The sequence below is a fragment of the Megascapheus bottae genome, unplaced genomic scaffold (assembly GCF_031878675.1).
Source record: "Megascapheus bottae isolate mThoBot1 unplaced genomic scaffold, mThoBot2.hap1 H_1, whole genome shotgun sequence".
NCBI classification, from domain to species: domain Eukaryota; kingdom Metazoa; phylum Chordata; class Mammalia; order Rodentia; family Geomyidae; genus Megascapheus; species Megascapheus bottae.
In genome coordinates this window covers 1-24897 of record NW_028327858.1, presented here as the reverse complement: position 1 = coordinate 24897, position 24897 = coordinate 1, and the positions used below count along the sequence as shown (strand labels likewise).

The 24897-nt window shown below is 45.8% G+C and overlaps 1 protein-coding gene across 1 annotated transcript; it reads left to right on the top strand.

Annotated features, from left to right (window-relative positions):
• Nucleotides 1-3923: 3923 nt before the first annotated feature.
• LOC150038952 (laminin subunit beta-3-like) lies at nucleotides 3924-24371 on the top strand (the record flags this gene model as incomplete). Its single annotated transcript, XM_090328107.1, has 10 exons — nucleotides 3924-3977; nucleotides 5554-5615; nucleotides 6181-6335; nucleotides 16638-16752; nucleotides 17183-17256; nucleotides 19470-19661; nucleotides 20711-20774; nucleotides 21152-21345; nucleotides 23544-23664; nucleotides 24183-24371. Coding segments are annotated over exons 2-10 (1135 nt in total), but the record flags the coding sequence as incomplete, so codon positions are not given.
• Between the last annotated feature and the right edge of the window lie 526 nt (nucleotides 24372-24897).

The following is a 24897-nucleotide window of genomic DNA, read 5'->3' as shown; positions in this document are numbered from 1 at the left end:
ATGCACCTTCAGAGCATGTCCATGTGTGTCCACACAGGGGACTTGTCAGTATGGAAGACCCAAAAGGTATTGACCTCATGGTGTGTATTCTAGATGTTTCTGTAGCCAGTTATGACCCCCTGGAGCCCTAGCTAATATGAGTACTCCAAGAATTAGAGCACAGGGGAGGAGGGAAAGGGGGACAAAAACATGAGAAGGGGTATCGAGATTGGAGAAGGAATGCACCTGATGAATGTAACTGTAACCTCTCTATACAGTATCCTGACAATAAAATACAATTAAAAATTAATTAGAACAAGGGCACAAAGAAGTGTTTTAAGCTACTGACTAGGCTTAGGAGACATGGAGTATGACATGCAGTGGACTCTGGCCGAGGAGTCATGAGAATGGAGGGCGGGTGGTTAGGAGAGAAATGTAGCACATCTCCGGCATTATGTACGGCTAAGGACATGAGTACTAGAACAACAGATCCAGCCTAAGTCGACGTTTACCAGGATCAGGACTAAGTTATTGAAAATGGGCCTCATTTTCTTCATCTGTGAAATCAGAACAGCCAAGTACTGTGTATTTAGTGGGTGTTAAATGAGTTAATACACGGGAAGGGCTGAGAACAATGCCTGGGCAAAAAGGTAAATGTCATCTGAAGTTGTTTTAGGCTAGCCACCCAATTTCCCCAAGACCCCAGGCCCAGGCTAGTGTGTGCAGTTTTCTGCTAGGCAGACAGTTAGGTTGGGTAGGTTAAAGAGGAAAGAAAAGGTTGTGAATTCTATGATTAGCTTTCCCAGGTTCTTCCCTGCCCACTGCCAGCCCCTACCTGTGGCTGGCTCCCAACACTGCCTAGGGAAGGCCAGCCTTTTCTCTCTGGATCCTGGGGAGGGACACTGCAAAGGTAACCAATTGTCTGGATGGCTACGGTACAGTGCCATGCCTGCTTCGAATCCCTGGGAACATATCCTGGGGCCACTGCTGGAACCTACCCTTGTCCCACAGACAAGGACTCAGTCATGACTCATTATGTTCAGTGGTACTTGTACCTGAATCACTGGGCACCCCTTCCTTTAATATCTGAGTGTCATAGCCTGGGTCAGACTCTTGTCTTCTTTTAATCTCTTCTCTCCCTTTCCTCTTCCTGTCTCCCTTACTCTCTATCCCTTGATTACTCATGGATCAGATCTTGGCTGATCTTTCTGGCAACTTGCTTAGTTTGAGCCTGACAGATGGATAATGGAGACCATTTCTAGTGCCACCCCCACACTTAGTAGGGACTGTGCCAAGAGTGACTGATAAATAGGCAAAAAGAATCTATACCTATATTCATATGGTGATATTTCAGTGATCGGGGAAGCTGCCTCAAAATAAAGACTCTATATTGTAATGCACTGATATAGAAGTTGACTAGTTAATAATCCATCTTGACAACCAAAAGTCCAGCTTGGCTGTCCTCTCTAAGGAAGACAGTTGAGCAAAAAGGTACAGGAGACTCCTAAGTGATATGCATTGTGTACACTCCATTGTACACTCATTCCACAAATAGTGCGTGCATCCTATGGGCTGGGCACTTGGAAAACAAGAATAAACAAAATGGACAATAATCTCTGACCCTTTGTACCTTTCATCCTAGTCAGAGAAGATGGAGAATAAACACCATAAATAGGAAAATAATATTTAATTTTTTGTTGCCAACAAATTAAAACTTAGTGTAGGATAGGTGCGGTGGTTGGATATGCTAGGGGAATGTCCAACGTGAGACCGGGGAGCTGGTTGTAATTTTAAGTAAAATGGTCAGGGTGGGCTTTGTAGAAGAAGATTTAAAAACTGTGCGAGAGCCAGGCATTGGTGGCTCGCACCTGTAATCCTAGCTACTTGGGAGGTTGAGATCTGAGGATCACAGTTCAAAAGCATTGAGCTGAAGAGCACAGGGACAGCATCCAGGCCCAAACTTCAAGCTCCATGACCAACAAAAACAGAAAACCAAAACAAAACCGTATGAGAGCGATAGATGTCCAGAGCATGAGCATTCTAAGCTAAAGGGTCAGCTAGAGTAAGTCCCTGAGGCAGAAGCAGGCCTGGTGTCTCTGGGGCACAGCAAAGAGGATAAGCAGTAGAGGAAGAGAAGCAATGCAGTGTGCTTCTGGCCATGTTGGGCCTCCCAGATTCTCTGTCACACCATGGCTTTAGCTCTGAGCAAGGCGGGGAGCTCAGGCAGGGTTCTGATCAGAGGAGAGGAGACTGTTGTGTTTGGTTTAGTCTAAAGACCAGTGAGGAAGCTGTGGCAGAAATTTAGGGTGGAGCAGCTCAGCCAGGAGGTTAGAAGTGAATTCAGGTTATTTTGGAAAGGAGATGAACTAATAGAATTTGTTGGTATGGATGAAATAAAAACAAGAGTGGAGGATGACGACTTAATTCCTAAGTAAGGAGTGGAGGCTCAAGGGAGATGAGAACTTTGAAGCAGGAAAGAGGCTAGCTGGGGAAAAAGAGAGGTACACAGCGAGGAGACCGGTGCTTGGGCCACGTCCCCATATCCCTCCACATTAGTTCCAACTGATCCTTGGGCTCCATTGCTGGCTGCTCATTTTTGAAGTCACTGGACTTGTGCTAGCACCCTGTGCCCTACTTCTTAGGGGTTTTGTTTTGAACCTGGGGAGGGATACTGTTTCTGAAGAGTGGGACTTCTCTTGGAGGTCTAGAAGTTTGTTTAGGAGTGCATAGAAGGCCCAAGAAGAGTAACTGAGAGCTTCTTTCCTGTGGAGTCAAACCATGCTGGAACCTGCCCCAGCTTGTGAAATGTCAGACATATTTACCTGAGTTCCTGGCCTCAAAAAGTGGACGGGGAGGGAGGGATTTAAAGGACCTCACCCACTTCAGGTGAGACCTGCCCCCCCCCCCAACACACCCAGGATCTGGGATTGCCACACCTGCCGTCTTTGGCTCAGCTAATTATTATTGAGCTCTTTGTCACATCCTCTGGCGATGGGCAGAGGATAAAAATTTCCCAAAGTTGTAAATTCAGGGAGTTGGGCAGGGGGAGATAGGGGGCAAGGATGGAGAGAAAGAGACTTGGGTGAAAGGGTTCAAAATGCATAGGAATCAGAAGTGACCCTTCTCTGGGGAGTATACTTGCTGGAGGTTGGGGGGTGTCTCTCCTCTTTCTGTTTCTACAGGGGTTGATGAAGGGGAAGCTGCTTCCCCCTCCACCCTTTTGCTGAGTTAAGGAAGATTTCACTGGAATGCTGACAGACAGTAAGAGACTAACATTTATTGGAATCTCAACTACACATCTAGACAACTTATCGTCCATTTGCTAATTACTGTCTTCCCTCACTAACCTGAACTTGTGCTAAATTAGAACCTGGGAATTAGACCATGCCCAGTTTGAACCACAGAATACTATTTTCTCCCTAAGTGTTCTCAAACCAGTTTCTCTGTATTAGCCCTCGAATGATAGAGAACTTTTTACTTAGGAGCTACTTAGATACTGGAGTGGAGAATTCAAGAAGTGCCTTTAAATTGTGCCTTTGAACTAACAGTGTTCAAAAAAAAAAGAAAAAAAAAAAGCATGCTGCTTTAGGCTTTCTAAGGCCATTTCCAAACCTGGAGGGTGCTAGAGCAGCCTGTCAGTCTGAGCCTGTTTCTACCATTTATAGTGGCTTGAAGCCCTAAGCAGGAGCCCATCCCACACATTTACTGTGTTTTCTGGCCTGGCAGGGTCCCAGGGAAATTCTGCCTTGACTTTACAATACTAGTGCAGCTCTGCCTCAGCCTTTCCTTCTACCACCTATATGGTCAGGTCTTGTTTTCTGGCCCTCGGGGCGGACATTCCTGTGCAGGAGGGAGGGGCTTGGAGGCCAACCCTCCTTGTGTTGGGGCAGTGACTCACAAGTAGTTACCTGTACCTGGGCTTCTTGCCAACCCTGCTGAGGAAGCCCAAGGCCAGGCAGGGAGCCTTTCTCTGTTCATGTCTCTTAAACTTCCCTTGGGTGAGTTGAGCTTCCCCATTCTTTGAAGGTACCACTAAATTCCCCAGGAAGCTGGGATTTTCCACTTTTCCTTCTTGGGAGGGATCTGGTGCTTTCCAGGGTCCTGGATATTTGGGTCTTCTGATCTTCCAGCACAATGAAATGTCTGGGGCTTTAGCAGTACATATAGGGTATATCCTTTGTGTCTGCCTGGCCTATCAATAGCAATCTGGACACAAGGGCCAGCTGAACCCCAGTATTGGTTTTGGGGAATGGTAAGCACAATGCTGGGGTACCAAAGTGAGAGCCCTTCCTCACCTAAGAAGGATCAGTAGTGGTTGTCCCATCCAGCTCCTCTAGGCACCCACAGGCAGGTGGGCATTGTGGGGCTTGCTTCCAGGTGCCTAGGACAGACCCACTTGCCCAGTCTTGTCCTCAGGGTAAGGGAGAAATGATGTCAGATGGGCGTGGCAGCTGCCAGATTCCTGAGGCCGCCCTGCTGTGGGGCTACGCCCAGCCAGGGAGTCTCCAGAGGCTCTTGTTTAAAACCCCGGGGCCAGGAGAGGAGACCCCTACATTTCAGGGGAGCTCTCGGAAGGGCAATCTGGAGAAACGAGGGCAGCACGGAACAGGTAAGTCACCTGTCTTTTCCTGCCCTGTGAAGTGGGTTGGGGTGGGGAGAGGAAAAGACAATATTTATCTCTGGGTGCCTGATTTCAAAGCCTGATTTATTCCTCTGAATGCTTGGTTAAAATGTCTGCTGTTTTTCACTCAAGCACCCTTACTAAACTTAGAAGAAAGCAGACTCAGGTCTGAGGTGAGCACAGAAGAAAAGTAGGAAGGGAGGTGGCCCAGTGCAGCGTTGCTCTAGCCCTGTGGGATTTCTAGCTAGGGATGAGAGTGAAGGAAGCACTGGATCAAAATCAGGAATGCTTTCTCTCTGATGGCCTACATCAAGCCCACTGTACCTAACCTTGGATCCTTTTTCTCCTGGGAGGGGATTGGAGGGGGATGAGCTTTGAAACAGTGGGATTTAAAGATAGAAAGATACAAAGAATGCTACCCTCTCCCCCGTGCCTCACCCCAGCTCCTCTTCTGTCCCTAACTAGCTGACCACTCAGCTCCACCTCAGTTAACAGAGCTGACAACATTGGAACAGAGCAGCATCTAATACAAAGCACAAGAAGACTGGGCCAGAGCTTTGATGGAGCATGCTTCCTGGGGCAGGCCACCTCTCAGAATCCCCAGCTTCTCTTTTAATCTCTATTTCCAGCTACCTTCAGAGTCCCTGCCCATAATGAGAGATATTTTGAGTTGCTTTCAGTTCAGATGAAATCCTCTACACTCCCCTTGAAACTATCAGGCTCACTCAACTCTTCCTTGCCTAGTTAGCCCAGAACTGTGGTCATTATCAACCTCAACTCAGCTGGGCTCAAGGTCTAGAGCTCTGGCATTTTCTATGCCTTTGGCTACCAATGTACCTCAAGGAAATGTCCTCAGTCATGACCCTTACTGGAGAGTGCTGAGAGAAACAGGAGTTCAGAAAGAAGGAAAGGGGCTGGTGCTATTTTACCCAGGTTGCTTTGCTCTGTCCTAGGTAAAATCCTCTCTGAGGATCCCATTGGCTGATGATGAGACGGCTCCTTCTCCTGTATTTTGGTGAGTGTCATATCCCACCCACCAGAACCTGTTATGTAGTCTTTCTTGAAAAGGCACCCCAGTGTCTTCTTATCTTCTGGAATGTTTCGTGCAGCTTAGTTCCTATCTTCTCCCTCCCAAGCTGTTCTAGAGGTCTTAATTTACCAGTAAATTATAACGGGACATTCATAAAATTAGTGGGGCCACCTTTTCAGACAAAGGAGTAGAAATGACACAGATCTTTCTCACTGGTCTCCAGATGACTCAGTTTGTGAGCCTTCTGGGCTGCTGATAGGCAAAAGAGTGTAGATCTGTTCTGGTAGCCAAGTATGCATCTCCAGCTTGATTCAAGAAGCCACATATAGATGTCCCATTTCAGGGTCACTTGTATTTCTCCTCCTTTCCTTTTCAAGTCTGGGCTGACAAGGTATGAAATTAGACTCATGGCCAGCAGCTGAGAGTGTGGGCACACGTGAGGTGAGGGGCTTGTTTTGTACACATCAGCTCTCCTGAGGGATATTGAGGATAGCCGGCTGGGACCTCCTCTCTTTGGTTTGTATTCCCAGACTTCTCTGTGTGATTTCAGCTTTGCCCAGCCTCCTGTGTGACCAACAAGCTTGCTCCCGTGGGGCCTGCTATCCACCAGTTGGGGACTTGCTCATTGGGCGGACCAAGTTTCTCCGTGCTTCATCTACCTGTGGATTGACCAAACCTGAGACTTACTGTACCCGGCATGGAGAGGTAAGGCTCCACTTCCACGGCCTCTAGGATTAAAGAGAGGCAGGATGGGCTGGGGCCATTGAGCCAGCCATGTGTTCACTGGATGCCTCGAGTGTACTTGGTACAGGTCGAGCCCCATGTGTTATGGGGAGTGGGTAAGTCCAAGAAAAAAATATAAGCTCAGATCACTGCCTTGATCTGATTGGCCAAGACAAAACAGTTCTCAGAATTAACTGAGCCTTTGGGCATAAGCTTGGGTGAATAGTAGTCTTTATTTCTTCCTCTCTTCATTTTCTGTGGGGAAGCATCAGGCCTAGGATTTGAATTCAAGGCTGTTGGCTTGCTAGGCAAGCATTCTACCACTTGAGTCATGCCTCTAGCCCATTTTGATTTTATTTTTCAGGTAGGGACCCTTTTTTTTTGCCTGGAGAAGGCCTGGGACCACCATCCTCTGGTGTCTCTGGCCCTTGGATTATATATAGCTGGGATTATAGGCCTGTGCCACAATCTTCACCTTGTTTTATTCTGGGATGATAGACATGAACCATCATGCCTTATCCAAAGAATCATTTTTCAAGTCTTGTAAATGAGCAAATGGACAAATATCCATCTGTTAGGCTTCTAGTGTCTAAATGTGCTTTTGTTAAAATTTTTATATTTATTTATTTATAGACTACAGACAAGGGTTCTAGGCTATGTGCACTGACTGGCTTTCTTGCCATAGTATGGAAGTTGTGCCACCGTCTGTCTGTCTGTCTCTCTCTCTCTCTTGACTCTGAGCTACCACCGTGTGTGTGTGTGTGTGTGTGTGTGTGTGTGTGTGTGTGTGTGTGTGTGTCATGGGGCTTGCACTCTTGGGCCTGGGCATTGTCCCTGAGCTCTTCAGCTTCAAGGCTGAATCACAGCCTTTGAATCACAGCCCCACTTTCCATTTTCTAGTGGTTAATTGTAGATAAGAGTATCATGTTCTTTAGTTCCTGGGCTGGCTTTGAACTACGATCCTCAGATCTCAACATCCTGAGTAGCTAGGATTATGGGCGTGAGCCACCACGCCCTGCACTACCATCTTTTTAAAGCTATATTCCACCTTCCATCTCTGTTTTGCTACTGTCATATGTAAACAGCAACTTAGTCATTCATCAGCCTTGGTGATCCCGGGTTCACTCAATGTAAGCAAGGTAGGATCTGATCAGGGAGATAAGTAAAGAAGTGATTTGGGGTTACCAGGAAGGGTCATTTTTCAGCCCATTGATTTGAAAAGGAGCTAAAAAAAACATTGAGTCTCTAACAGCTTTGGACAAAGTCCATTAAAATGATTGCCTTTTGCATAGAGACATCCTGTCTTTTCTTTCAATTTTTTATCAGTCATAGGGCTTGACCTCTAGGCCTGGGTACTGTCCCTGAGCTCTTCAGCTCCAGGCTACTGCTCTACCTCTTGAGCCACAGCACTACTTCTAGTTTTCTGGTGGTTAATTGGAAATAAGAGTCTCTTGGTCCTTAGTGCCCGGGCTGGCTTTGAACCTTGATCCCCAGATCTCAGCTTCCTGAGTAGCTAGGATTACAGGCATGGGCCACTGCACCCAGCTTGTCTTTTCTTCCATAGTGCCTATGAGTTGTATTATTATTATTTTTGTAGGAACTTTGTTTTCCTTTGCTCTAACTCCTCAGCTAGCCGATGTTCTTTCTTTACCAAATTTACATTACTGGATGTTTTCTTGTTTCCCCTTTCCAGGCTGTCCTTGTCCTCAGGACCTAGAAGGTGGTATCCGATCTGGCCTCTACGTTTCCCTGTCCTCCCAGTTCCCAATGTTCTCTTGGCTATTTTTAAACACTGGTAGTACTAGGTAGTGATTTTGGAGTTGCTGAGCAGAGATGGCATGGTTCTGCATCTCACCCACTTGGATTTGGAAAAGCCCATCTGACAAGATTGGGTAAAGCACAGACTTACTCCCTATGGACCCAGATTACTCCACAACATCAGGGGACCTGGCAGTATTGAGCTTTCTAGGCAACAGAGTCATTGTAGCCATTCCCCTCCTCACACTCCACCGCCTACCCCCAATATTATGGGCCGTCAAGCTTGTGTCTGGAGGTTCCAGGAAGATGAGCTTCTGCTGGCTCTCTTTCTCAGACTGACTCATCTTCTGGAAGGTGGAAACAAGGAAGGATCAGCCTCATGCTGACATGTGCCCTTGCTCCCAGCCATGTTTGGACAGCCTCTCTTGCTAGGCCTGGACCTTTGGATTACCCTAGGCCTGTCTTTTGCCTCTCTCAGCTAGTCCCAGCAGCCAACTGCCTTCTCTGCTCTTCAGTAGCCTCTTGAGACCAAAACAGGATGCTTGCAAAAGGGAAGTCTAGACTTTTGCAACCCTGGGAATGGATAAATCTTAGTTATTTTTCTGCTATGAAAACTGAGAAATTTTCTTGTTTTTTTTTTTTTGCAAGAGAAGCAAATCTAGGAAGTCTTCAGAAAAGAGGGAATGAGGGTTTCTTGAGAGTGGTGTTATCAATTCAAGTCTGCCACTAACATATGGTTTGATCTTGGTTAAGAAATCACCCCTCTTAAATTTCTCCTGTTCTATGAGTGTTAGATGAAATAGTCTTTAGGGAACCTACAGACTCTCCTATACTCTTTATGTACCTGTACTCTTTGGGACTGACATGAATACTAACAACCAGAATTTCTCCCTTGCCTTTCATCTCTCTGCCTTGTTCCATTCCTTCTCCCTTCCACACCCACCCTTCTGAGTGTCTGGGCTTCCAATAATGAAGACATGGAGGCACAGAGAATGATTCAAATCCTCTATACAGATGTACCCCAGACTCTTTCTCGGGCAGTAGTGGCTGCACAATAAATACTAAGAATTCAGATTTTAACTATGTTGAGTTCTGGTTTCCATGTTTAAGTTTATTTTCTCTTTAAATAATAGTAATAGCATGGATCACTTATTTATTAGGCACATATTATGCATCAAAGGCAGCATGCTAAGAATTGCTTATAAAATGTTCTAATGAATTGTCACAGTGTCTAATGAGGTGGTTCTTGTTATTCCTGTGAATGATAGGAAGGTTTTAGGTGTGTGCTGGGATGTCAAAGTTCAGATGGAAATACTCAGGTGTTGAATTTTCTAAGTAGAGGACAGGGAGGTCCATGGGATAGTCATGGCTGAGAATTCGGGTGGCCTGAGACAGAGTTACCTCCAAGGACTCTGGCTAGTGCTTCTGTTCTGTTCTCATGCAGGGGTGACATAGCAGCCCTGAGCCCAGTACAGAATCACCTAGTCCCTTCTGCCTACTGCTGACATGGCATAAATGCCAAGTGTAGTGGGGATTTATGACCCTTGGTTATTTCTATCTCACTTATTCTAACTCTTACCCTCAACCTGAGCCAGACTTGGCAGAATAGGAATTGCAAGAGTTCTGGGGACACTGTCCAATCCCCAAGTTGTCTCTCCTAGGTCCTGACCTCTAGAAGTGCCTCTTATTTTGGCAAGCCAGTTTTAGCCTCTTTGCAAGTTACCTCCTTTGCCCAATACTGTCTCAGTGATTAATTTCATTGGCCTCAAGGGATTGCTTCTTTGTTGGGATCCATTTGCAACCCTTGTAGTGGACACTGGATTTGATCAACTTTACTTTATGGCACCTCTTACATGTGCCCCGCCCCCCAACTTTGCCATTCTGCGTCTACTTGCCTTGGTGACCCATTAATTGTCTGGGCCTGGACCTCTCCTGTTCTTCGTTGAAAAGGCCTGAGGTTGCAGTCCCAGCCATCCTAGCCTTCTTCCTTCTAGTTCATTGATAACCCACTGCATCATTACTCCTTCTGTCTCAAGGCAAGGGTGAAAACATGTGTGGTGACTGCCTGCTGTAAGCTCATTTGCAGAATGGAAGCAAGCTAGCATTCACTCCAAGGGCTTGTCTGAAGATTGTGTACCAGAATGTGCAAAGTGAATGCATGGTCCTGCTAACATGCTCATTCTTCCCTAAGCCCCCTTCTCCCTCCTGGCCTCCTGGTAGCTGTGTCTGCTTACAGAAGTGTCCTCATCTGCCTCTCAGACTCCCGAGCACTTCTTTCTTGATCAGGAGAAGCACTCACTGAAATCATCTTATCCTGGTACAGTCATGGTCAGTGCTCCAGATTGGGGGTGAAGACTGTCTAGTTCTGGTTTTGGTTCTGACACTTAGCCATGATTCTTGTTTCCACCTCTATCTCCCATTTAGGAAGGTATGGGGTTTGGTTACTCAACCTTTACCATTTGCTTATCTCTTTGCCTGCTTCTTACAGACACCTGGCAATGTATGCAATGCTGACATCCACACACTGTCTCTCAGTGCCCGTGGTGTAGTCCTTTCTGGATTGTTCGTTTGTTTGTTTGCTTTTTACAGGAATCAAAATATCTTGTCTTGAGGTTTTCCAGCCCTGGTTTCTGCTCCCAACAATGTCTCCACTGGTGTGTCTGTTCCCCCAAACCTTCTGTTTATCCCCCATTCCCTCCATTTCTGGGGAAAACTTGATTATTACTTGCCTTAATTTTCGTACACAACACATTCCTCAAGTTTAATTAGCTATATAAACCAAGCAGCTGTCATTTTTATCTCCCTTTTTTTTAGGTGCCAGCCCAGGGGCTTGAACTCAGGACTTGGGTGTTGTCTTTGAGGTTTTGTGTCTGATGCTAGAGATCTCTTCCTTGAGCCACAGAGCCATTTCCAGATTTTTGGTAGTTAAAGTCTAACAGACTTTCCTTCCAGGGCTGGCTTTAAACTGTGGTCCTCAGATGTCAGCCTCTTGGGTAATTAGAATTACTATCATGAGCCTGGCCTCATTTTTTTTTGCCATTCCTGGGGCTTAAATTCAGGGCCTAGGCACTGTCCTTGAGCTTTCTCAAGGCTAGCCTCTACTGTTTGAGCCACAGCACCACTTACAGATTTTTCTGTGTATGTGGTACTGAGGAATCGAACCCAGGGCTTCATGCATGCAAAGCAAGCATTCTCCCACTAGGCCACACTCCTGTCCCCCTGGCCTCATTTGTAATCTCTTGCACAGAAGGTAGAGGTAGTATCTGGGTGGAGGTCTTCTCTTCTACAGTGTACACATGTACACATGCATGCAGGGAACCAATATACCCACCTGTGCACACATCAACAGCCTCTGCTTTTCTTTGTTTTGCACGTGTCTGCTTTTTTGACTTTCATAAAAGCTAATATTTTAGACAGATATGTTTGTCTTAGCATATTGATCCCTATCCCTTTCGTATTTTCCAAAAGCTCTGAGAAGTGCTAAAACTTCTAAGGTTCCTACCCATGAGGGTTTACTGTTTGGGTTAAGTACCATTGAATTCCTTGTTTTAAATGAAGGCAAGGTTCATTTATCAAAATCTTAGCTGTGACTTTGCAAAGGGTCCTGAGAAGGTAAGATCAAGAAGGAGTCATTTTTTTTCATAATTGTATTTATTTATTTTGCTAGTCCTAGGTATTGAACTCAGGGTCTGGATGAGGTCTGAGCTTTTTTTATTAAAGAATTTATTAACATTGATTTTTACATCATATTTCAAATGACAAGTTTAACAAACAAGTGTTCAAGAAGGGAATCTCTATATACAATCACTGGGACTTAGTTTTTAGAACTTAATCCAAATTAGGCTAAGGGTTTGTATGTCATAGAAATGTATTAATTTATCAAATAAAACATGTCTATAGAGTCATAGGTTTTTAATGTCTATATAGTTATGTTTATATTTCCATTACCATGTCCATAGCATTGGGTATACAAATATTGAGTCCTCGCTCTTGTACTCTTTGTATTTAATAGCCACATATTAAGGATACCATGCGCCTTTTGTTTCTTAGGTCTTGACTTGTCTCACTCAACACGATTCGCTCTAGATTCATCCATTTCCCTGCGAATGCCATTATAGGAAGGAGTCATTTTTGAAGGGAAAATATATATAGATTAAAAAAAATCTATTTGGCTTTGTTTTGGTCTGGCTTCCTTCTTTTGGCCCTACCTGGTGGCTATGACCTTTTCTGTGGCTTCTTAGGTGGACTCAGGCAGCCTTCTGTCTCACTTACAGAAGAAAATTGTGCCAGGTAATAACCTGAGGTGTTTTTTCCTATCCCCCACCCCCGTTCTGCACAGGCACAAAGCCTTCATTTGCTTGCATCTCCCTTTTCCATCCCTTTTCACTGTGTGTCAGGCCCCTGTTGGTTCTTTTCTCACTCCTTTGCCCTCACCCAGCACTCTGGAAGGGGTTGTCTTCGGCCACATTTGCTGAGCTTCTAGAAAGCTCCAAGAGAAGGCTGAGCTTTTCCAGCTGGAAAGAAAGCAGGATCCAAATTGGCCAGAGGTCTGACAGGCTGAATTGATAATAGGGCTGCAGCTCTGAAGTAGCACAGCCAGGAAAATGGTGGCCAACTGACCCCAGAGCTGGAGGAAGCTGCAGCGAGAGCTGCCATCTCTGTGAGAGACATAGGCATGTAACATGTGAGAAGGAGAGCCTTACAGGCAGACTCATACACATGCATACATCCTTCCATGTATACACATGCTACAGATATGCACACAATCAGAAAATGGAAAGGGAAACTGGGGCCCAGAGAAAAAGAGGAGACACACAGCTCGTCTTACATGGAGTTCTGCCACAGCTGCTCTATTTCAGGCCTTCATCCTGCTAACCCGTTGACAAGCAGAGATACTTAACATACCTGTTTGAAGCCTGCGGCTTGTCTTGTCTCTCAGGGCTAGTTGAAATCCCTTCTTTAGCTATGTTACTAAGATAAGCATCACCTGGCTTGTAAGGCCATGAGGGCAACTTATCGCTCTGTCAGTAGCTGTGCACGTGGATGGGAGCACGGGGGAGGCGTGGAGGCCCCCAGCTTGTTCTGTAGAGACAGGCAGGCAACAGAAACTCCGGATGCATACCCTGACATTTTAGCTTATTTAGTATTTATAATGCTACTTACTTTCCTGAGTATAAAAGTTAGTATACTTCAAGATATAAATGTTTAAATATATTAAAATAAATAAAAAGGAAGGGTGAAATCATCTATGAGCTTACCACACAGAGATGATAGGTTGAACTGGCAATGGAATATATAGGTATAATGTTTGTAGGTCCCAAAAGGACAAAGCTCAGAAACTTCATAAGATTTCACCTGAGGTTCTGCTCTATTTCCTTCTAGACATTCTCTCTTCCTTGAAAAATATATATTTGAGGTCATAATGTGTATGTAAATTTATGCCAAACTTTTTTTCATTACTGAATATAATCACTTCTCCATGCAAGTAAATGTTTTCTTTTTTTTTCTAAACTTTTAAATAGTTACATAATAGTCCATCATTTGGGAGTGTCAAGGGCATTTCTGCGGCCTCTATTTCCTTGTCTCAGAACTCAGAGAAAGAAAGGGCCCTTTTTGTCAGGCACTCTCCTGGCTAGGCAGGGCTGAGATCAGCTCCCAGCAGCACCAGAGGCAGGGAGCTGTGGTAACAGGGCACTGGTGCCAGAGGCAGGGAGCTGTGGTGACAGGCACTGGTGCCAGAAGGCGCTGGCCTTTGTCCATCCTCAGCACATGTGCTGAGTGAAGACTAGATGAGGAGTGGAAAAGTTTGCCCCCAGTCTGAACAGAGAGTATGGAGAAGGACATGTTCAGGTCCAGAGACCAAAATAGGGTCTTAAGTGGAGTCTGACTTCAGTTAGCGCCTTCTTTTGCCCAGAAAGGATTATGCTAAATGCCCAGGTACTTCAGCCAGGGACAAAGCTCTGGTCTCTGGTAACTGAGCTGGGTTAGCTGGAGCTGCTGGATTGGATCCTGAATTTGCTGGACTGCCTCTGCCACAGGCTTCCCAAGGTTATCTTGAGGGCCAGCAAAGCCCTTTTTAGAACCCATTGGGAGGGGCAGAAATGACCAGGCTTTACCATGCTTCCCATAGGGTCTGCCACTCAAGCTTTTTTTTTTTTTTATGGAAATGAGAGGATTCCAGGGATAGAAGATGGGGGAGAGGGAGGATCAGACAGACAGACAGGCACACAGCCAGGCAGCCAGTGTGGGGTCTTCTCTTGTGCAGACATTGGTGATCAATGGAAAATCTTATCTATAAAGTGAGATACTACTTGACATATAGGGTTATTGTAGAACTCAATAAATTCATATATTGAAATTATCTTGACACATGATATTTTTCTGCAAAGAACAGGGTCTCATTATATGCTCAGGCCTGTCCCTTACCCTTGGGTTCAAGCCAGCCTTTTGGGTGAGCTCCTGAATAACTGGGATTACAAGTCCATCACTTAATATTGATGTTGTGAATACTTCCTTACTCTGTGCCACAGTTTTAAACTTCTTGAGTACAGGAAGGATGTGTTTGTCAATATGTTATTAAGAATAGCCCACATTCATTGAGCATTTACTATTTATTCATTCACCCATTCATTATTTATTCATTGAGTACACAGTGTGGGCCTGTACTGGGACTAAAGCATCAAAGAGAGTCAGATAATCAACAGGTAAATGGACAGTCCATGCCTCCAAGCATCAGGAAGGGTGACAGTTCTCTTCCCTTGTAGGTTGGAGGTAGAAGCTGTAGATGGATAGGGATCAGAGGCTCAGAGACCATGATCCTTGGCTTGTGTTCTGTGTTTCCTGTGGGGCCTAGAATGTCAGTGGGCAGATGGAAGATGATGCTAGTCAAGATGTTTCTATATCTCAAGGGACAGGCTTACCACACTTACTTCATCTCTTTGGTGCTGAGCTATTGGGTTAAAAATCTAGTTCAGCAGCTCGTACCTATGCTGAGACTTTGTCTCATCAGGATATGACCTTTGGTCATGGCAGAATACAGAGAGCTAGAAGGCTTCAGCGTCTCTGCTACAAGTCCCTTTTGGTTCTAATGGAAGGAAGTTTAGGAGAAAATGGAGGCTTGGTGTGTATGTAGGTTCAGTTGTCCCAGCACAGAAAGTCTAGCAGGTCTGGCTTCTGTTGAGTGAATGTACAGCTCCTCCTTGGGTAGGGCTCTCAGAGCTAAGCCCAGTGGTTATTCAGAGGAGAAAGATTTTTGATGAATAACATGAAAGAGTTGGGACCAAGTCAGCTATATCTGTATTTTGTGTGTGTGTGCGCTCGCACGTGCGTGTGTGTGTGTGTGTGTGTGTGAGAGTGTGTGTGTGTGTGTGTGTGTGTGAGAGAGAGAGAGAGAGAGAGAGAGAGAGAGAGAGAGAGAGAGAGAGAGAGAGAGAGAGAGAACATGTGTGTTCAATATTGGTCAGCTGAATGGATTACTCTAGTCCAGCTCAATTGGAGGAGAAAACTGAGCCTATGAAATGGGATTAAAGAGATAGCATTAAAATCCCAAACCTCTTTGTATTTTTATTTGCTTGGTTTATGTCCCTTAAACCCCAGCCTTCTCTAGGCTTCCACAATAAAATGAGATCAGGCTTAGGTATCTAGAACATAAGTGCTAAACGAATGTGAATTTCTCTCCAAACCCCCAACCCCCTTTCTCTCCTCGCAGTGTTCTTTTTACATTTTTTTCTTTAAGGTGATGTATTTTTTCCACTATCTTAAAACTCTTCCCAGATACAACATCTATTTACTATTCCTTTGCTGTATATTAGGAAGGGCATTGAAGAATTGAATGAAAAAGATGACCAATAGCATTTTAAGAAATTCATCCTCTATGGAAACAAGAGGTTTATCTTTGTGATTGTTGTTCTCAATGTGCAGTTATTTCTTTTCTCTTTTTCCCCTTATGGTTAATCTCATGTGGTTATTGTATCTGACTTTGTTACCTGGGGTATTGTATATATGTTTGTTTATTTGAAATAGGGAAGGGAAGGGGAGAAACAAGATGATTAGGAGGGGGTAGGGGGGAAGGTGGACAAAAGCATGAGAAGGGACATCAATGTTTGACAAATAATGCACCTACTACCTGATGAATGTAACTGTAACCTCTCTATATATTACCCTGACAATATATTAAAAAAGAATCATCCTCATGGGTGGCAGTTTGGCCTAGTAGTAGAGTGCTTGCCTAGCATGCATCAAGATCTAAGTTTCATTCTTTTGTACTGCCTACATAGAAAAAAGCTGGAAGTGGTGCTGTGACTCAAGTGGTAGAGTTCTAGCCTTGAGGAAGCCGAAGGACAGTGCTCAGGCCCTGAGTTCAAGCCCCAGGACTAGCAAAAAAAAAAAAAGCAAGAAATTCCTCCTGCTAAGTGTATAAGTAATGTGTAGATCCGAGGAGAGGCTTTCTTTCCATGGGTGGCCTGTGTTGGGATCTGAAGGACTGAGTACCCCCACCTCTAACCTTGGCCATCTCTCCTCCCACAGTGGCAGATGAAATGCTGCAAGTGTGACTCCAGGCTGCCTCACAATTACAACAGCCACCGAGTGGAGAATGTGGCTTCGTCTTCTGGCCCTGTGCGCTGGTGGCAGTCACAGAATGGTAAGGATCTGCCATCTACTGGGGACTAAACTTGTAGAAGTTGCATGGGCTGGGATGAGAATGGGAGGGTGTAGGCATGGTTGGGTGGAGCCTGGAGACAAGTTTGTTGAGATTGAGAGTGTGTGATCAGAAGGCTGCCTTTACTGCATGCTACACAGTCTCCACAGCTGTGCACATGGTAGGAAGTATGTTGAGCAGACAAGTTGAACACCATTAAGGCATTAGGGACAGCAGGTGATGGTGGGAGGGAATTTGGCAAGAGCAGATAAGATCTTGAAGGGGTCACCTAAATAGCATTGTATTGGTCTATTCTCCCCCGGAGTTAAATCAGAGAGTCTAGTCTAGACTAGACTTGCTAGGCCAGGCTCATTGGTGGGGTTGTGAAAGTATGAAATCTCTGGCCCCAAGTTCCTATTTTTTCTCTTTCCAGATGTGAGCCCTGTCTCTCTGCAGCTGGACCTGGATAGGAGATTTCAGCTTCAGGACATCATGATGGATTTTAAGGTGTGTTTTGGGGGAATAGCAGTAGATAGGAAAGGGAACCTGGGGCACTTGAACTCAAGCCATGAAGAAGCACATCGTTCTGGTCTCCTTGAAGTGGGATAATAGCATCACATGCAGGGTGGGCTCCCCTCATCACGGTGGGGCCTACATTACAGTGATAGCATGAGGACTGGGAGAATAGTGGTACTCCTGAGAAATTCCCATGCCTTCTGTACCCACATTTCTAACCTGTCCAATCAGTTCAGCTGTGCTAAGTGCTGATTCTATTGAGCTTGGTTGCTGTTATGGTTTTGATACCAAGAGTCCCCTCCTCCCCCCTCTCCCCTCACATAAAAAGGTTGTTATGTTGAAGATTTGTCCCCAGCTGGTAGAGTCAGTCATCAAGAGGTTTTTTTTGGGTCATGGAGGCTCTGATAAATGATGGCTTGATCCACGGATGGATTCATAACGTCATTGCATTATTGGGAGGTGATGGAAACTTTCAAGGTTAGGACTAGTTGAAGGAAGTAGGTCTCTGGGAACATGTCCTTGGAGTTTGTGTCTTGCCCCAGAAGCCTCTGCCTCATCCCTACTATGAGGTGAGCCTAGCCACCTTGTCCTATCACTTGTTTCCACAGGATCTTGTCACCGCTGGCCCATAGTGGTTCAGCCAGTTGAATATGGACTGAAACCTCTGATGCCATTTGCCACAGTAAATCTTTACTCCTTTAACTTGTTTTTCTTAAGTATTTTTGTCACAGTGATGAAAAGCCTGACTAACACAGTTGTTGGTTGCACAGTTGTTTATTCTTGGTGTGTTCTGTTTCAGAAACTTTGCAGATGAGGTTTTAATCAGTAGCCATCCATATGAAGTATGCATCCATGGAACAGCTCTCTCCATAGCCAAATCAATCAGCTAGTGCCTTCACTTCCCAGAGTGCATTCTCATCTTCTCTGTGACCAGCCTTCAGAAATATTCCTTTCAGAGAAACTATTTTCATTCACTTGTTATGGGTCTTTTTCTTTTGTTCCTTCAGTGATTTGGTTTTATTCTTTATTTAGAGTTAGTAAAGGATCAAGTTTAGTTAACAGGATTGGATGATCAGAAAAGTCAGTATTATTTTTAGGAGTTAAAAATGAGCTTGAAGTAAAAGGTATCAGAAGCTGATTTCTTATGTGACTGAGGAAATTGGCTCTAAGATCCATGCCCTACAGAAAGGTCAAAAGTATTTTGAGAAATACCAGCATCATTTGAACATATGCCCAGTCTCTAAAGGTGACAGATTTGAAGGGCAATGTTCAATTGGATACTTCCTCCCCCCCCCCACTTCTTGGTACCAGGGTTTAAACTCAGGGTCTTGAGCTTTCTCAGCTTGCCGCCTTGCATGGTGCTTGACTACTTCAGCTATGTTCCTAGTTATATCTCTATCTTTACTGATTATTTTTAACATGGAAACTCACAAACTTTTCTTTCTGATGCCAGCTTTAAACTGTGCTCCTCCAGATCTCAGCCTCCTATGTAGCTAGGATTGCTGGCTGTAGGATACAATGGGTTGGAGTGATACATACCATATATTTTATCAAGAAGGTTCTTTATGGTGACAGGTGTGACTCAGGTAAGCATGAACCAGGGGGAAATCAGACAGAGCTCCTAGGAAAGCATGGGAGAAAGGTGGCACTGAAGCTGGAGATGGGCCTTCCTCAGGATCTGTATGGAGACTGAGTTTATGAAACTGTAGTAAAAGGAAGGGATGCATGCTGGGAAGTCACTGGAAATTGCTTTGGAACAGGGTCACAGTCAAACAAGTGGCTTACATTTCATCTTTAGGCCTGTGTAGATTGAGAGCAGGTGTCACCATCAGAGAATCATTTAGAAGTTCTTTCTGGTGAAGTGGGGCATAGTTTAGAGGATCAGAACAGAAGCTGCACAGAATTTCCAGGATGTGGCAATGATTCAAGTTTAGTGTGACCTTTGGCTTGGGAAGCCTGGGCTACGGACCAGTCCTCTGGAATACAGAGATGGTTGCTATTAATCTTCCACAGATCCTCTGGGGATGGACTTCTCTGGCCTATGGTTTGCCAGGAGAATTGAATAGCTGTTCCTGAGCCTACATGTTGCTACTGGCTTTTTATCCCCTTCCCCTCAAGGAGCTTCTTTCTGTGGTTGTATTCCAGGACGCACATCATCCTTCCCTTCAGTCACTCACAGCCTTGCTCTGTCTTTGTCTCTACAGGGTCCCATGCCTGCAGGCATGCTGATTGAACGCTCTTCAGACTTTGGCAGGACCTGGAAGGTGTACCAGTACCTGGCTTCTGACTGTGCATCTGCTTTCCCCCGGATCCGTCAGGGCCAGTCTCGGAACTGGCAGGATGCTCGGTGCCAGCCTATGCCTCAGAGGCCGAATGGGCATCAAAATGGGGGGAAGGTAGGTAGAAGGAACCTTAAAAAAGGAGACATGGTGAGACATCCTACCTACTTCTTCCCTGCCTCCCCATTAATATAGTAATATGGGCTCAGACTCTGCCTGCTCTCCTTGGCTAAAGTGGCACTGCAGAGCTGCTCTCTGGAGACCAAGGGTTAGAGTGTGTTCTCTTTGTGGCCTAGTAGCTCCTCTTTCTTGTACTCTTCTCCGTATAATGCTATACCTGTGCTCAGACCCCAGATCAGAGCACAGGAATGTTCCGAATGTGTAGAGGGTTGAAACGAACTCATTTCAAGGGAACTCATTTTTAATGAGTGGTTTTTATTACAAATATGAAACATAGTAAGCATTGAGGTTTCCAGCGTTTTCTAGATAGGGTAGCCATACATCCCTGGATATTACATCTTCACATTCCTCCTTGATCATTGGAAAATTACTCTCCCCTGTACCTTCAGTTGTAGATAATGTCTCTCACCATGATTTTTGACCCAAGAAAATCAGGAAATTTTTATATTTTCTACTGGAGAAAAAGATCTTGTATATACATGCATACACAGATACAGACGCACATAGACACGCAGACACACACAGACACACACAGACAGAGACACACAGACAGACAGACAGACAGACAGATGCACGCTCTCTCTCTCTCTCCCCCTCCCCCTCTCCCTCCCTCTCCCTCTCCCTCTCCCCCTCCCTCCCTCCCTCCCCCTCTCCCTCCCTCTTTCCCTCCCTCTCCCCCTCCCTCTCCCCCTCCCTCCCCCCCCCCCCTCTCTCTCTCTCTCTCTCTCTCTCTCTCTCTCTCTCTCTCTCTCTCTCTCTCTCTCTCTCTCTCTCTCTCTCAATTAGCGCCTAGTTATTACCTGCTGGCCCAGGACAGGTAGCAGACCTCCCATCCATGGTCTTTTCCATGTTGTTCCAAGTGAGAATGATGTCAGAGCGTAAGGAGGGTAGATATGAAAGGAATGGGAATGAAAGAGCAGGCTTCTTCTGTGCTTGAGGTGGAGTCTATGTCTTATATAACTTTCCCCATTTCTCTCTCTACATAGGTCCAACTTAACATTATGGACTTAGCATCTGGGATTTCAGCCTCTCGAGGTCAAAAAATTCAAGGTCAGTTTGACTATATTCTTTTCTGGTGGAACTGTGGTTGGGGAATGCAACTCATTGAGACCAAAGTCATGGAAGTTTCCTATTCCCTGCTGTTTTTCTAGCTTGGTTGGGATCCAGTACTTGCCCTATTGACCCTGTAGGGAGGGATGTTATATGTGTGAAGCTCGAGCAGGTTGAAGGCTGGTAGGGGCATCTAGGAGGGGTGGTGAGATGAGAATTCCTTTCCTTGTCCTAATGGAACACCCATCCCGGGAGCTGCCTTTCCTCTGATCTGTGCAGTCTGGGGCTGAGGCTCTATTCACCTCTTAACTTCCTTTCTTTTTGTTCCCTCTACTCTTCACCTCATTGTCCTTCACTCTTTACTGTTGCCCTCTTAGAGTTGGGAGACATCACAAACTTGAGAGTCAACTTTACCCAACTGGCCCCTGTGCCCCAGAGGGGCTTCCATCCTCCCAGTGCCTACTTCGCGGTGTCCCAGCTACGTTTGCAGGGCAGCTGCTTCTGTCATGGCCACGCTGACCACTGTGCCCCCCAGCCTGGAGCCCCTGTGGAGCCCTCCACTGCTGTGAAGGTAATAGACCAGAGTGAGGAGGGTGGAGGGGAAGCAGGAGGACCTGCATGGACCCAGCTTGTGCTTAGGCTCCTGTGAGGCAGGAAGGCCACTCATTGAAGATATGGATACTTAATACTCCAGCCAGAATGAGAATAAACCTAAGGCGAGCACTGTTTCGGTGATCAGAATTATCTTACTTCTGCAGGCTTCCTTTGTGAGTGGATGGGCATGGCTTTAACTTTCAGTTGTGTGGAGCAAATGTGCAGGCCTTGGTGGGGAGCTTAAGGTGAAGCTTTCCAACCTGGGCCACACATGGCAATTATAATATGCCAGTTGTTACTTATCATATTAGTATGTAAATAGGAAAACATTACTATAAATTATAGTTGCAATTGGGAGCTTAAGAACAAAAACACAACAGGGGTCAGGAGTTTGGCCTAGTGGTAGAGTGCTTGCCTAGCATGATTCCTTGGCACCACAAACATTGAAAAAGCCAAAAGTGGTGCCATTTCTCAAGTGTTAGGGTGCTCAGCTTGAGAAAGCCTAAGGACAGTGCTCAGACCCTGAGTTCAAGCCCCAGGACTTACAAAAAAACAACAAAAAAAAAACAAAAGCAAAACCAAAAACAAAAAACCAAACCAAAACTAGCCCAGGCTTCTACTTTGAGATATTCTGTCTTTGTAACTGATTTCTCAAGCTCCAAGTTATTTTTTCCTTTTCCACCAAGGTTGACATCACTGATCTAGGAATTCTAAAGGCTCAACTCTGCACTTAGAGGGATAGCTATTAATGGACACAGGAAGTTGACCTCGGCTAGCTGAATTGGGTTCTGCAGAGGGAGAAGTAGAGAAGCTGCATTTCAGTTCCCTGGGGAATCTCTCTGTGAATCCAGAGGTGGGCCTTAGGCTCAGGAGACAGAGCCTATAGTACAAAAAAGAAGAATCACAAGGACCGTTCCCTGGCCTTTTTCTAGGATTTCAATTCTCCTGGCAAACATGGATGCTCCATAGGGATCCTAATGAAAGAGAAACACAAGAAAACACACACACACACAAAATGGCCTGGGAGGGAAGTAGAGAAAAATAAGTAGCAGTTGATTCTGTTCCTTCTATTTGTGGCCTGTGTCCTTTCCTAGACTACAGAGGAGCCAAGAGGAATGTGAGTTCAGGGGACAAGTGCTCTTTTAGGGCCTGTGAAAGGATGCACAAGAACCTAGGATAAGTAGGATGGCTGGGTTGTGTGTGGGGAATGTGAAGGAGGTAGTGAGCTATCCAGCCCTGGTGGGTCTCAAATATGACTCCCTAGTAGAGTCACTGGTGCCCAGACCTGACTCTCGAAGTTCTGGTTGAATTTTGTCTGGCCATTGCTGTTTTGAAAAAATAAAATAAAAATAAAAACACTTCCTGGATACTTGTAAAGTTCCACCAGGTTGAAAGGAGATGGTATTCTAGTTGGAGTTACTGGGTAGGATTTTGCTGGTGAATGTAAAAATAACAGAATTCTAGACAGAAGGAAAAGAACCAGGAAGGGCCAGGGTGGGGAAGTAGGGCTTGTAGAAGGAGCACCTGAAAACTCTGCAGGGAGTGGGGGATGAGAACTGAGCGAACACGGTACAGACCTTGAATGCCAAGCTGAGGGTGTTGAGCTTAATTTGGAAGGCAATTAACACACAATAGCTCTTCTATTTTTAATGCCTTCATGAGTCTAGTAGCAATTCATCCTATGATTCCCATCCACCAAACAACTTAGTCCTGGATTGCTGGGAAATAACTCTGCAGAGAACACCCAGAAACCTCTAGAATCTCACTAGCAAAGATGTGAACATCCAGCGACACCTTAGACCAGTCATCTTGGGGTGCTCAAGTAAAAGCAATGAGCTTGAAAAATCCTTTCTAGGAGCAATTTGGCGCATGCACACACACACACACACACACACACACACACACACACACACACGCACACACACGCACGTGCGCGCACGCGCACACACACACACACACACACACAGGATTGTGTGCTCATATACACCAAGAACATGGCAAGAGGGCAGGCCAAAGTCACTGGAGCTATATGGATGAGTCTAAAGAGTCCAGGGACAGCTGGAAGGGCTGAAGTCTGGCCTTGAGTCATGGGCAGGAAAGTAAGAGGGGAGTGGGTGGGTCTGCCTTGCTGGTTTCCTGTGTTAATTATCCTGGCGGCCACGCCCCTTCTCCCAGGTACATGATGTCTGCGTCTGCCAGCACAACACCGCTGGCCCCAACTGCGAGCGCTGTGCACCCTTCTACAACAACCGGCCCTGGAGACCTGCAGAGGGCCAGGACCCCCACGAATGCCAAAGTAGGGGCCTGGGGGTCATCCCTTCCCCCAGAGTGACTGGATCTGGGGCTCATCTTTCTGTGTCTTAACTAACCTTGCCAGGAACCTGGGAAGGATCTGCTGTGGGTTATTTAAATGAGAATCAAGTGTCAGGCCTACTAGTTATGCTTATGGTAGGGGATAGAGGTGGCTGAGTGGGTGACATCCTTCCCCCACTGCCTCTTCCTCCTATTTAGCCAGCTCTGGAGGGACCAAGGTTAGGTCTTTGCTGATGCTCCTTGGCAGAGCCTTCTGGTGGCCCTTCCCATTTCCCTGCTCTGATTTAGATCATGGGGAGTCAGAGGCCTGATTCCCATCCCCTCACTCTGCGTCCTTCTGTAGCTTGGCATGGCTTGTATAGCCTTCTCTTGGTCTCAGTTTCCCCATGTCTCCTTCCTGGGCATCTGGAAGAGTTGTTAGAGATGAGCGCATGCTCTCTCGGTACGTACAGATGGCAGTGGCTGTGGGGAGAGATGAGCATCAGGACTCTCCCTCCCCAGGGTGTGACTGCAATGGGCACTCCGAGACCTGTCACTTCGACCCAGCTGTGTTTGCTGCCAGCCAGGGGACACATGGAGGTGTGTGTGACAACTGCCGCCACCACACAGAAGGCAGAAACTGTGAGCGGTGTCAGCTGCATTATTTTCGGAACCGCAGACCTGGTGCTCCCCCTCAGGAGACCTGCATCCGTGAGTAGGGGTTCCAGGGGCCCAGTGTGACATCTGTCCAGGACCTATGTCCTTGGGAGACCCAAAGCCATCATGAAAGGACGAAGACTTTGTTTTGGCTTGGAACTGGAGGGAGTTGTTTTAATTTAGCTGTGTTCAGTTAGTGATGAAGGGAGTCATTTATTTGGGCTATCAGACAATGAGCTGATCAGTCAATATACAACCGTTGTTAGGGGTGTGGGAAAAGTGTAAAACTAACACATAATCCCCATCCTCAGAGAGTTCTCATGCTATAGAGCAATAGGATACAAAATGAAACAGAAGACTAGAAACTGCAGCTTTTACCATGCTGTAATGGGCCTAGTTACAGCAATTTATTTATTTTTTATTTCCCTCAACATTGAGAACTCTTCCATGGCATCCTCTGGTCCTAACACAAATCATTCTGACAAATCATTGATACTCAAGGAATGGTACTGAATGAGCATATCCATGGAGTGGAATGGAAAGAGCTGGGGTGTCCAATATTCTCACTGGCTATACCAGA